At 41.2% G+C, this 14,879-nt stretch overlaps 1 protein-coding gene across 1 annotated transcript; it reads left to right on the forward strand.

The window, feature by feature from the left end:
- Nucleotides 1–9,652: 9,652 nt before the first annotated feature.
- On the forward strand, nt 9,653–14,517 carry ccn1l2 (cellular communication network factor 1, like 2). Its single transcript, XM_038704360.1, has 5 exons — nt 9,653–9,989; nt 10,175–10,388; nt 11,059–11,421; nt 12,940–13,142; nt 13,375–14,517. Exons 1-5 carry the CDS (start codon nt 9,921–9,923, stop codon nt 13,672–13,674), a joined length of 1,149 nt encoding a protein of 382 aa, XP_038560288.1. The 5' UTR covers nt 9,653–9,920; the 3' UTR covers nt 13,675–14,517.
- The last annotated feature ends 362 nt before the right edge of the window (nt 14,518–14,879 follow it).

Below are 14,879 nucleotides of genomic sequence, written 5' to 3' on the forward strand. Positions count from 1 at the left end.
CTTTAAATCCACCTGTTGCGCAACTCAGCCTCTCCTTAGAAGGGATGTGTCAGTGATCAGTACCTGCAGCACCTGCTCATGCCGGACGCCAGGTTATTGCTGTGTTTCAAGCACTGTGGCCAGTTATTGCTGCTCTGTACTCCCTGCTGTCATCAATCCTGTTAGATCCTAAGGAGGAATGTGCAGGACAGCCACACCTGCAGCCTCCGCATGCAGGACTAGCCTATGTTTTCATTGACTTTTATTCATCCCAAGAGTTCACGAGTTTTTGCCACACCATGCATCCAAGCACAGCCCTGCTTAAGGAAGTGAGAATAACACTTTTTTATAAATAATGTTTTTATAAACAGGGCTTTGTAGTTTTCCATCTTTAACACAGATGACTTGTTTTCATTACTTTGAAAATTAATTCAGAGCATGTATATTAACACGTATAGAATTGTCTTACAAAGTAATTCAACTATTTACTACCACACTAATAATCAGTTAAACAGGTGCACTTATATTATTAACATTCAGAAAGGACAGAAGCTCAAATATTAACTTTAAACTTTTTCTTACTCCTTTATAAAATGCAATATTTGAATCGAAGCAACCCTTGATGCTAGAAAAATAAAATGGTAAAAGATAAACATTAAACATTTGAGATGACAAAAATAGGTAAATGTTTTATATCTATAATCTGATAATAAAACAAACATAAAATAATCCATTTGAGGAGTTTGTCCTTATCTGAATGGAGGATCTAAGGATAGCTGACTCGGTTTGACTTGATTATAATAAATCAATAGCTCTCAATTGTTAATGCATGATATATGAGTGGAAACATCAAGGACAATATTTAATCTAAAAGAAAAATATAGAGCAGAAGTGAAACCAAACTTCAGAGTGAAAAAGCTCATTCAGAATCCCATTGACATTTGTAACAAGTAATAACAAAAAAATCCAGCCTCAGAAAAATCTAATATTGTTGTTTATTAAATAGTTATCTTTTTTAGCTGCAATTAACAAATCCCATTTCCCATGAGCCCTAGACCTTCATGGGCTAAATGACATGGCTTGGCAAAACAGGCGAGTACATGGATGAGTGGAGGGGACGTAGTTAGTTCAGACATGTCTTTAATAAAAGCAGGATAGAGAGACTGAACGCTGTAGAATAACTTTAAATTGTTTTTGGTACTGTAGATATGCAGGTTTTAGATGTTATATTGTTCAAGGTAATGTTAGTACTGTTGATAGTTTAAATCAAAGAGTGATACCAAATTAAATCTTAATTCAAATTAGTTTTAAACTGTTATGTGAACATATACAGAAATTAAAATCAATGTATATGTCATGAGTTGTAGTTTTTGCCATTTGTTTCTGGTGTCCTTCTGTTTACCTGTTCTTCTCGTTTCCTTGTCCTTAGTGTTTATGTTTTGTCTTGTGTTCTAGCTCGTAGTCCTGTGTTGATTTGATATTGCTTTGGTTTGGTAGTCTAGTTGTTATATTGTTTCTTAGTCACTGCCTTAACTCTTGTTCCTGCGTTTTAGTTCTTTGCCCTTGTTCCCAGTCCTGTACCTTAGTTCATGTTAAGTGTTCACTCTGGTCTGTTTTGTGTTCAGTGACCTGTGTTCCGTCTGTTCCCCCGGTTGTCACTCTGCCTGCATGTCAGTCTCTCTATTTCCCTCTGCTCACTGTCTCTCTCTGCCTGCCTCGTTAATCTCATGTCCTTCACCTGTGTTGCTCCCGCCCTGCTCGTTAGTCCCTGTGTGTATATATGCCTGGTTCTGTCTTGTCTTTGTTGGGTCATTGTATGCTGTCTCCTGGAGTTGCTGTGAGGTCTCGTGTTGTTTGTCGTGTCTCCCGGTCGTGTTACGCTGCTCCTTTGGATCTCTGTTTGGACTACTTTAGTTTTTGGACTCTGTATTCAGCCACTCGCCTCAAGTGTGCTCGCTTTTGGTTCGTTCATTAAAACCCCTTTGTACTGTACCTCTTCCTGCCTTGCGTCCTGCGTTTGGGTCCTCCAACCTGCCTCACCCACACCAAACCGTGACAGTATAGGAAAGCGGTGGATGTTGAAATGACCAACATATCTGTAGACACCAAAGGGATGGAAAATGCCTGCTGCCAGTCATAGACATCCAAATGCACCACAGCTCATGACATAATCTGCTCACACTCATCTATGAAATCTAATACTCAGCTGGTGATCAGCTCTGGCTACTCAGTATGACTATGTACAGTGTAGACTGTATGTGTATGGGCGGAAAAATAAAACCCATTCAGGGAAACAGTGGGATGAGTGATGGCTGAAGTGTACCAGGAGCTTTTTATGGACACTAGTATGTGGAATGTGGTGGAGACAGAACCTGTGGAGGTAGTGTTATGACTGGGGTTGGGGGGGCAACTGTGACACACGATACACACACATGCTCTCACAGGACTGATTTCACACAAATCATGCAGGAGGAAAGAGAACATACAGTAGCACAATGAAAATTCCCCATATAATAATAATAATAATAGGGTAAGTAGTGATAATGCAATTAACATTTAAAAATAATAATGATAGCGATACTACTGATGATGATAATAATAATAATAAGAAGACTAATAATTGTAGCAGCGGGTGTTGAACGGGAACATGGGGGAAGCAGGTGGCTTGCAACAACAGATCCAGATTCATATTAATGGGATGATGTTGCAAACTGATGGACAGAGAAAGGAGGAGAGAGGAGCTCACTGCATCATGGGAAATCCCCTGGCAGTCTGGGCCTATAGCAGCATAACTAAGGGATGGTTCAGGACTCGCCTGAGCCAGCCCAAACTATAAGCTTTATCAAAGAGGAAAGTCTTAAGCCTAATCTTAAATGTGGAGATGGTGTCTGCCTCCCAAACCCAAACTGGAACCTGGTTCCACAGGAGAGGAGCTTGATAGCTGAACGCTCAGAGAACTCCTCAAATAACTGGCCACAGTGCTGGAAACACAGGACAGCAATAACCTGGCGTCTGGCATGAGCAGGTGCTGCAGGTACTGATCACTGACACATCCCTTCTAAGGAGAGGCTGAGTTGCGCAACAGGTGGATTTAAAGGTGCCCTGTGGATACTTTTGAAGACTCTGGAAACCCTGCATTCTGGGAGCGCAGTGTTCTGGTGAGCTCTGTAACCATTAAGGGTTTTGTATGTGAGTTGAAGGATTTTAAATTATATTCTGGATTTTAACGGAAGACAATGCAGATAATGTAATACAGGAGAAATATGATATCTTCTCCTGGTCCTGGCTAATTGATTAGTTTCTTCTAGCTTAACTGATGTGTATAATTGGGTATCATAGAGGGTTTCCTGATATTTTGCCTAAAGGAAGGATATATAAGTTGAACAGGATTTGTCCCAGCACAGTTCCTTGAGGAACTCCATGACTAACTTTGGCGTGCATGGAGGATTCATTGTTAACATTTACAAACTGAGATTGATCTGATAAATAGGACTTAAACCAGCTTAGAGCAGTTTTAGCACTTTTAGTGTCAATTAAATGTTCCAGTCTCTGTAATAGGATCTGAGACGAGTCAAGTCCTTTGTCTGATGCAATTAGAAGGTCATTAGTAATTTTCACCAGTGCTGTCTCTGTGCTAAGATGCACTCTAAATCCTGACTAAAAATCCTCAAATAAACTACTGCTAAGTAGTAAGCCACACGACTGATTGGCAACTTCTTTCTGAGTGATCTTAGACAGAAAGGGAAGGTTGGATATACTGTAGGTGTATAGTTGGCTGGATGAAGAGTGAGCTTTTAAAGAAGAGGTTTAATTACAGCTGTGGACTGTGGCACATAGCCTCTCAATAAAGACAGATTGATCATGTCTAGTAGGGAAATGCTAACTAAGGGTAAACTTTCTTTAACCAGCCTAGTTGGGATGGGTCTAAGAGGCAGGTTGATTGTTTAAATAAAGAAATCATTGAAGTTAGTTGATGAAGATCTATGGGGAAAAAGCAGTTTATTTATATTCAGTTTTATCTTCTATTTTAGAGGGGCAACAGAGTCGAGTGTCATTCACAGTGAGCCTGCAGCACTATCAACAAGATGATCAATTTCTGAGAGACTGAATCACAGGAGTCCTCTGTTATATAGAGACATGGTAAAGAAGTAAATGCTGATGGAATCACTTCCTTACTACAAAATTTAGCTACAGCACAGATAGACATCTTGTGAGGGAATTTTTGCCTAATGGCTTGTGGTCCAGCAATAGGAACTGAAAAGTTATTAAATAGTGGTTAGCTAAAAGACTATTAAATGTTCAATTTTAGTGCCAGAACAAGGTTGTGGGTGTGGTTGGTTTATCAAAACTTTGAAAGAATCCAATCGAAACTAATAATGAGATAAATAATCAATATCGCCATCCACATATTAAAATCACCTACAGTAATTAATTTATCTTGTGCATGGTACTATAACAAATATGATTGGCTATAGTGTTTTCCAGGTTGGGTGTAAAAGAACAAGGCTTTCCAATGGGTTATAAGAGAGCTGCTCAGCGGCCAGTGCTCGAGGAATGTGAGAATTAATAAGACCAGGGGGAGAGGATTCATGTTCATAAACATATTCTTCATGACCCAGCCAGGTTTCAGTAAGACAAAATAAATATACTTTATGCTAATCTCATCAAAATATTTCTATTGGACTATGAGAGATATTTACTAAGCTTACTGCAATGTTGGAAGAATAACATTGCATCACAGCGATTTTTCGTTTTAGTGACATATTTACTAAAACTGAAGACATAAATATCATAAATGATAATGTTTAGTAGAATGAAACTAACTGCCTTTAAATAAGACTTGATACTAGGCTTTTTAAGACGCTTGAGAAGCATGTCTTAAAAGCAGTACAGTAGAAATCAAAGTGTTGTCTGCTACTGAACATGGGATGCAGGTTGAAAGGAAGACACTATCTTGAAACACTGCTGTGAGCCTTTCAAAGCATACATTCATTATGGGCTCAGAGTGTAGAGCGGTTGTACACTACCCAGAAGGTCCTTGGTTTGATCACCGGCTCCCCCCAGGCTGCATTCCTTAGGCAAGTCACTGAACCCCAAATTGCTGTGCCATCGGTGTATGAATGTTATTTCTTTTCTGATGTGCAGTTGGCACCTTATTCCTCTGCCATTGGTGTATGAATGGGTGAATCTGATGTAGTGTAAAGTGCTGTCAGTGGTCGCAAAGACTAGAAAGGCACTAATACAGAGCATTTGCCATCATACAAAGTTATAAAATGTAAATATAAAATGAGCAACTGATGTGTCTGTTCATAGTGCAGCCAAACAAGCTCATGTTGTTTTAATGCAGAAGTTGGTTAACTTTACACACGGCACAAGTAGTACAGCAGGACACAGTAAAGGGAGTTGGTTAGCTTGCTGAGGAGTTGGAGATGTAAACAGAGCTCACTGTTGCAGCTCCTGCCTTTTCTATGACTCCCTTCCAAAAATTAAAACGGATCCACTGATGACCAATGCTGAGAATTACTACTGTTTTGTTTTGTAGAAGCATTTCAGATGACCATTTGCTGTCAGTGGTAACTTCAGTGACAAACACATTGCATTTCCAGTGGCTGCTTCACAACAAAAGCCTCCCTGGCCAGCTGAACACTTTTACAGTTAACTAGCAGCAGTAGGCGAGTCCTTTAATTTGTACAAATTCATACTTTGCCTTTCATGAGCATCTATTTGAGTCCAATATAAACTCTGTATAATCCATTCACTGCTGTGGGTCCTGTCTGGGTTTCTGTTGTGTCTTCTTAGTTCTCTGTGGTTGACTCAGGCGTTACAGCACCTCTTCCTGCATGCTGCACACACTTCCTGTTTATCCTTTGGATTGCTATGAAAGTGTGAGTTGTCCAGCATTTGCTCTTTTCATTACCACATTTCACGGAAACTTCACACTGAAAGCAGTCTTGCCATGTATATGGTTACAAAATGACAGCAGATAGAAGAAACATTCTAGATGCTAGTTGGCTTGCATTTGAAACAAATTTCTGTGTTCAAACAGGTTAATAAAAATGTTAAAAACAGCCTGACTCTTCAGGCTGGTGATTGGTGTCACATATTGAGCTGAGAAAACAAACAGGGGCAACAGCGTGATGAATAGCTGACGACTCCTGACCTCCATATGTTTTGGAAATGTTTGCCTGGCTGACAAACAATGGTTGGCACATGGCCAGGCAGGAGGCTGCTCCGATGCAACGTGGCCAGTACACACATCCTGCCTTTGTGGGCCAGGAATGTCAAGAATTCAGACTGTTGCCCTCCTCCCCGCTGCTGCCCAACAAGATTTTCTCCCCCCTGGCATCCCCCATCTCATCCTACCAACCCTCGTCCACTCTGGTGGTTTTTTAGCCCAGCCGGCCAGGTGGCTGTGTGTGGTTTGATGCTGTACTCTCTCTGCACATAGTAACTTCCCCACTTCAGTCTGTAGCAACAACACATGCTCTCAGGAAGTGAGCTGTTTGTAGTGGGACGAACGTTCAATTTGAAGGCCATAGGTATGGTCACAGCAACATACTCAAGTTTGATGAGTTTTGCTGGGTGTGCCTGTGGGGGGCTGAGGTTAGTGCTTTGTCATGTTTAAATCATCTTTAAAAATGACCTCTTTATGCCAGAAAGTGAGGAAAGGCTTCTGAATCATCAAGGCATTAAAAATCTTTTTATTGAAATGAACGAAACTGATGTTAATAATAGTTCTCACATTAGCCTACTATAAATAAGCGACTCCCAAACCTTTGGTTTATGGCCCATTATGATCAGCATTGTTATGGGTCCACTGACTGTACAATGTGTAAACAGTTGCTCATAGTGACAAAGATACAGATAGTTATTACCCAAATCTGCAGTTCATCATAGCTCTGTGGAGCATTTAAACACTTTCAGCTATTTATTTTTAATGTTCTAGTCCACATCTTTTTTGTTCACTCTCACTGCTCTTATAGTGCCATTTTCAGCTGTAGCAGTGAGCTTTTTTCAGTGGAAAAGCTCTGATAAACCCACTGTACACTACCTGCCCAGCACCCAACAGCAGACAGACACATTTAGAAACTAGCTAGTAAACATAGTGGAGCATTTAGCATTTAAGAGCCATACATTTCCCTCAGGAATAAGTGGAGACCAAAACAGAGCTAAAAGGAGAGTAAACATTGTATATTAGCCTCCATTGATCAGGTGGCAAAAAACACAACTTTATATGAGCTGGATGTGTAAATAAGCAACTTTTTTGCTAAAAAGGTCACCATAGCAACTTAAAAAGTGATATTTTAGTGATGTGGTCATAGCTTGTGTTTTGCTGCCACCAGTTATTACAAGTTTAAAGAGCAAATCAACAGCAGTTTAAAATCTTGTTTTTGTAGACCTCCATTCACCTGCAATGATGCACATGAGTACTTAAAGGTAAGTCAGTGCATTGTGACATGTTGGGTTGGGGTGTCCATACCAATGTTACTACATGACTACGTGTTGTCTACGTGTTGTCTACGTGTGACAACTCTTTATATTAGGAACTATAAATTAAAAAAAAAAGTTTTAAAAAGTAAAATAAAAATAATTGGCTGTCTTATAAAAGTGTCGTGTAAAAGTGTAAGAGGGGATTACTTAAAATACAAAATCTTTTCAAACAAGAGGAGATCTAAATTCGTATTTTGTATTATTCAGTACATCAGTATTTGTGGCCATGTTGTCAGTCTCAAACATGTCATGTGGCTTCTTGAACCACCCACTGTTTTAATAGAACATGTAATAGCCTTTCCACAGAATCCTATTTTATCGAGCAACTGTTGAATAACCTTTGAATTCCCATTAGTGGACTCCACACCATTAGGCAAAAATATAGTGTCTGTAGTGCTGTAGCTAAACTTAAGGAAGGGATTTGATTGGCATTTAATTCAGTCTTAGTATAACAGAGGACTCGTAAGCTGTCCAGCGTCTGCATTTGCATATCTCTTTGATCATCATGAAAAACATTAACTGCTCCTAGGAACCACTACTGCAGCTTCCATGTTGACTGAAAATTATGTCAGAGGGACAAGTGCAGTTCAACTGAAGAATGCCCCCCCCCCCTCCTTTTGAATTATTGGTGACTAAAAAATAAAATAATAACTCCTCAACCATTAGGCCTAGATGCATAATTCTGGTCTCCTTTGATAGGTCGGAAGCTAAGGAATATGAATCAACTGGTGCGTTCCCGCTCTCCTTGGATGGTCCCAGTCCAGTTGTGAAGTCGTTCTTCTGACTTCAGTATGTGTTCATGGGCTCTTAAGTAGAAAAACTTACACGCTTGCAAAATATGTATGCAATATGTGAATTTGCACAAATCAATGTCCCATGTACACTTTTTTTCTCTTTTTGCAATAAAGATTTGAGGAGGAAAAAAATATTCTGATGGTGCACCATCACCGCTCATCTACGGTGGTAATACATGTGGGCTTCCATTTTTCCAAATTTCTATTCTTTTCTTACTTCTAATAAACCAGTCGACTATTACTACTACTAATGTTAATTGTTGTTCTTCTTCTTATTCGTATGTATTCAGTGTAGTGATGAAATGTGCTTTGTAGAGCCGTTTGTACTTTTGGGCTACTATAAACATGGTGGCGCAACATGACGACTTCCATGTCAGAGGACCCGCTGTGTATGTAGATAGAAATGTCTCACTCTAAGGTAATAAAAACATAACGGTTCATTATGTAAGGTCTTTATACACCACTGAAAACATAGTTATGGATATTATATTGCATTTCTGTCAATAGATCCTCCTAAATATTACACACTGAACCTTTTACAATGTGTTGTCTTTGTTGGCTTAAAGAAAAATAGGAAATGTGGGCGTCCACAGTCTCAGTAGTTTCTCTCAGCAGACGGTATACACCATGTTTTTAGAGAACAAGGGGAGACCTTCAGCAGCTTTATAAAATGCGCCAAATTACATTTCCCATCTTTCATGACAGTGTGAGCCAACGCTTAATGTGAGGACCTTCCTGTTCTCCAACAAAACACTTTTTAAGTGCCCCTGGGATGACAATGGGAATGCAGAGTTTTTCCTACCAATCATGGGAACCTGTGGATAGTCCTGTGTTTCCTGGAATGCAGCCCATTAGGAAGAGATGGAGGGAACACAGGATGTCCTGAGCACAGTGTCCCACAGTACACTACAGTAGAGAGTGGAGAACCCGGCCGGTTGGCTAGAGCTGGTGGAAGAGTTGTTCACAGGGATTTTCTCCACATCACCACTTCCGCTATTAAAGACTCTACCATGATGGAGTGGGATTCCCTACTCAGGTTTTCCATTATACCTGTCCTACAATTGTTTTCCTTTTACTTGCAGACATCTGTGAAATATGAGCTAACCTGTCTAAATACCCCTGTGTGTATGTGTGTGTGTGTGTGTGTGTGTGTGTGTGTGTGACTACTGGTTGCCTGGAAATACAGTTACTATTAATTATTAAAGATTTGTCTCTTCAGACATTTTGACACCTTGACATTGCTCCCTGAGGTGACATGTCCTGAATTGCACAGTGATTTTAACATATGTCTGTCCCTCTGGACACTCTCCAACTGTCTTGAGAGGAGAGTCGATGATATCACAGCAGGGGCGGGGGCATGGGTATCTATAAGTACAGGCCCAGCACAGGGAAACCTCTCTATGAAGTAAAGCTGAGCTATGCTGACCTGTGCTGACACCAAGATACTGTAGGAGAGTAAGCAGGGGCAGACGGATGTACCTCTCGGTGCATGGACTCTGAGCTGTGGATACATTTCTATCCTGGAGCTGACTAACAAGACTTCTCTCCTCTTGGGACTCTTGATGGTCTATCTGGACGACTTCTTTCTTCTGCAATTCTTTATTCGTTTTTAAGGTGTTATCAGTTTTCTCTTTTTGTTTATCTGCTGTAACCAAGATGCTTAGCCCTGTTACTTTGCAGCAGATCATTTCCACCCTGTTTGTGCTTAGCAGTGCTGCAGTGATGGTGAGTTGCTATTACTTGATGCCATTTGCTTTTAAACCTTCTCTGTATTAATTATTTTTTGTGAAATTTCTTGCTGCTTAGACATTATAGATAATTTTGGACAAAGTGTGTGATTTTTATCTTTTAAAATCACACACCAAGCCAATGTCACACATCCTGATCTGACCTCTGACCCTGTTCCTCAGGCAGAGGTTGAGTGCCCGGCTGAGTGCTTGTGCAACCCCTCGCCCCCGCTGTGCCCGCCCGGTGTCAGCTGGGTGACCGACCACTGTGGCTGCTGTAAAGTTTGTGCTAGGCAGTACAATGAGGACTGCAGCGCCACCGAACCTTGTGATCTCATAAAGGGGCTACGCTGCCACCTGGGGGCAGGAGGAGACCCTGAGAGAGGACTGTGTCGAGGTGAGGGCAACCACTAGGCAGCTAAAAAACAACTTTATTTTCATATGTAGATAACAAAACAGCTTTGAGTTTAAATCAAAAACAGTATTAGTTGTATGGATGCTGTGCATTTTCTAGAAAGTAAATCCTGCAATTTGTGAAACTCAAAAAGAAAAAACATTAAACACAGCTAAAGTTCTAAGAAATTGATTAGTGGGAGTAGGGACCCCCAGGAGGCCCTAAGATAAATCTCTTAGGTCACTGGATAATTAAAGGGGGGGACTTGTGAAATACGGAATAATTCTAAATCAGATAAGAAGCACTCCTTGGTTGAACAGCTCACATCTTACATAATAAAGAGACACAAGTCAACATTCCTTACATTCATTTAATTCAATTATTCCACTGGGACTGTGGAAACAGTTGTATGTAGTCTTTTGTGGCTCTGCAAGAGCTAAAAAAATTTGCCTGGTGATGTCATTAGGGTTATTTTGGAGAACGTAAAATCTACCCAGAAAATCTGTGTACAGTACAAATTGGAGATGTGAAGTTTTAAAGATGTGTGTTTTGACAGGCTATCAGAGGCTATGCTATTTTAGTTGTATTGGTGTACAAATGCAGGTTTTCTACTATGTCCTTCTATGAAGTTCCAAGTTCTCCCTTCACAGCTCTGTTTCTTGCATGTTGACAGCTGAGGCCCATGGTTTGCCCTGTGAGTTCAGCGGGCGGGTGTACCAGCACAGTGAAGACTTCCAGCCCAGCTGTCAGCACCAGTGCACTTGTATGGACGGGGTGGTCGGCTGCATGCCCCTCTGTCCTCAACAAGTGCCCCTGCCTAACTGGCGCTGTTTGAGACCCCGCCTGGCCAGCCCCGAGGGTGGCTGCTGCGAGGAATGGGTGTGTGACGACGACAACCACATCAGTGAGGAGCCAGACGAGCTGACACACACCTCCCTGCCAGACAGCCAACCCCATCCCAACCACATCAGTGTCCTGCTGCAGGCCCAGCCGCAGCCTCGGCATCCAGCTGCTTCTGGAGGGGCCACATTCAGAAGTAAACATCACACTGTATCCCAGCAATGCTTTTCCTGATGCCCACCAACATTAAATATGGTCTGAAGGAGATTTTTATGTGGATGTGCTGGAGATGGGCCAAAATCTGTGTCAAAATCATTAAACACAAACGCTTACATTTGATTAGAAATGTAAACATTTCAGGTTCCAGTTCTGAGATTTTCTACTTTTTAAGCATCTCCTTTTCAGAAACACATAAATATATGTGTGTGTTTATATCATATACATATATATATTGAGATCATATACTGACATTTCCACGCATAACCATCTCTAGGGCTTACAGAGAATGGTCTGAAAAAGAGAAAATATCCAGTGAGCAGCAGTTGCGTGGACAGAAATGCCTTGTTGATGTCAGAGGTCCCAGGAAAATGGGCAGACTGGTTGGAGATAACAGAAAGGCAACCAAGTCGTTACAACCAAGGTATGCAGAATACCATCTCTGAATGAGTTGAATGAACACGTCGAACCTTCAAGCAGATGGGCTACAGCAGCAGAGGAACACACTGGGTGCCACTCCTGTCAGCTAAGAACATGAAAGTGAGGCTACAGATCACACAGGCTCACCAAAGTTGGACTATAGAAGATTGAAAAAAGTTGCCTGGTCTGATGAGTCTCAATTTCAGCTGCAATGTTCATATGGTAGGGTCACAATTTGGCATAAACAACATGAAAGCCATTGATTCATCCTGCCTTGTATCAACAGTTCAGGCTGCTGGTGGTGTAATAGTGTGGGGGATGTTTTCTTGGCAAACTTTGGGCCCCTTTGTACCTATTGAGCATCATTTAAACGCAACAGCCTACCTGAGTGTTGTTGCTGACCATGTCCATCCCTTTATGACCAGAGGCTACCCATCTTCTGATAGCTACTTCCAGCAGGATAATGCACCATGTCCAAAGCTCAGATCATCTTAAACTGGTTTCTTGAACATGACAATGATTTCACTGAACTCCAGCGGCCTCCACAGTCACCAGATCTCAATCCAATAGAGCAACGTTGGGATGCAGTGGAACGGGAGCTTCGTATCATGGATGTACAGCCGACAAATCTGCAACAACTGCGTGATGCTATCATGTCAATATGGACCAAAGTCTCTGAGGAATGTTTTCAACACCTTGTTGAAAGTATGCCATGAAGAATCAAGGCAGTTCGGAAGGCAAAAGGGGTCCAATGTGACTGTGAATGTCACATTCACAATGTCAATTATGATTCGTCCTTTGGGGACCATAAATGACTGCAACTAATTTCATGAAAATGTATCCCGTAGTTGTTGTGATCTCATACTCAGGACCCGAGTGTGGAAAACAAAACAACAAACTGACTTACATCTCTATCCTTGGGTTATCTGAGGGTAAAAAAAGAACATCACATGAGCATAATTTATGGTCGTGAATATATGGATGACAGCTGTTTTACAAATACGTCATAATGCCTGAATGTTTGCTGGGATTTTTTGTTGATTGTAACTCATTGCCTTTGTTTTTGGCTCTACCACAGAGATGGTGTCCTTCCCCCTATCAGAAGTGGTACTCCAATCCAGCTGTTTCCCACAAACCACCGAGTGGACAGAGTGTTCCACCACATGTGGAATGGGCATTTCAAGTCGAGTGACCAATAACAACCCAGACTGTCAGCTAGTAAGAGAAACTAGACTGTGCCAGATCCGGCAGTGTGAACTGCAGCTTCCTGTAGCTAGCAAGGTGAGCTAAATAAATCTATCATTAGGAAATTAAAGAATATTGTAGACAAAACATATAATAATAGGCTAGTTTAAGGATATTACAAAGTTAGCTGGCGATGATTATATTGTTCAGTTAAAGTCGCCTGAGTTAATATTATTTTTGGTCTGGAAAATTCACTGCAAACACTGCATTGATGAAAATTCAATCGGAATTTCCTGATGTAATTTTAATGGCTCTGTTCATCCAAAAGGGGAAGAAGTGTCAGCGAACCGTCCGACCCCAGGAACCGGTCAAAATCACCTTTGCCGGATGCTCAACAGCACAGCGGTACCGCCCTCGTACCTGTGGGACTTGCACCAATGACCGCTGCTGCACACCCTCCCTCTCCCACACTGTGCGGCTCCGCTTTCACTGCCCGGATGGAGAGGGCTTCTACAGAAATGTCATGTGGATCCAGCAATGCAGCTGCAATACAAACTGTCGTAAACACAGTGAGCCCTCCAGCCCTTCAGTCAGTCTCCACCATGATATCCACAGCTTCAGGCACTGAGGCTGACTCATGATACCCTGTCCTGGCACGCTGGGCAAAGACTCTGCACCTCCCCTACCCTAAACTCACTGTCTCCCTGTCTGTTGGGTGAGCTCCTGCCACCCTCCTTCCCAACCAGGCAAAACTCTTGCTTGCACTTTAAGCTCCTTCCATGATGACATCAGTTTGTCCATACTATGGGTGTATTACCTCTCCAGAACCAGCAGCACTGAGGACAACACACTGCAGTGTGACTGTAGACTGTAGACAGAGAGCTTTTACTGAAACTTCTTTTATTTATTTATACCTTTGTGTCCTCTCCACAGAGGGCAACATGACAGTTTGTCATACAGAAACGTTGTTTAGATCAGATTTATGATAAGTGATGGAAATTACACAACTTAATAAGGAAGAACTAGATGACATAAGGCATATTCATTAGTGACTATATGGACTGTGTGTTCATTATTGCCTGTCCTTTGTGATACGTTTCCTACACATGTATTGATTTTGTAATTGACTCTGTGTGTGTGTGTGCGTGTGTATGTGTGTGTGTCTGTGTGTAAAAGTGTATTGAAGAATGACAAACTTTCACAAGAGAGAGTTTAATGAGAAAATGTGCTCATTATGCTACTACAGCATATATATTAAAGCAGATAGTGTATAGACTTCACTCTTCCTTGTGGAGTGGTAAATTCTAGGATCACCTCATTTTTCGGGGTGTGATTTTATCATGTTTTTGTGTGTCCTTTATTTTGAGGGATAAATTTATACTATTTAAGACATGTGTATCTGTAGTGTGTGTTCATTGGATGTTTTTTTCTATAAACTCCTGTTCATCAAATAAAAACAGCACCTAATGTGCCTTGTTCTTTTTGGCTAATGTTTGAATTATATGTACAAAGAGGCTTTGCAGCTGTTATGCAAATCTTCCAGCACCCACGGCTTGGTCAGCTGTCCTTAAATGAAATAAATGCATACATAAAGAACAAAATAAAGTATGAATTAAGAAACTTTTAGTATCTTTATTAGTGCTGTGGGAAACTCCCCGGATAGTAGAATTAGGCAGACATTTGCAAGCCGAGGTTGCTGAAACCCTATACACAAAATATGAGCTGTTTACTTGTTGTTCACAAACCAGCTTCTCTAACGTAAAGGCTACTGCCACTTTAAATAATTTAATCAGACTGTAAACTGTAGACTGTTCTCTGCTATTGTGAGGATTT

Source organism: Micropterus salmoides, unplaced genomic scaffold (assembly GCF_014851395.1).
Source record: "Micropterus salmoides isolate LMB-PRFRI ecotype aquatic unplaced genomic scaffold, ASM1485139v1 Ms_hic_scaffold_7, whole genome shotgun sequence".
Lineage (NCBI taxonomy): Eukaryota > Metazoa > Chordata > Actinopteri > Centrarchiformes > Centrarchidae > Micropterus > Micropterus salmoides.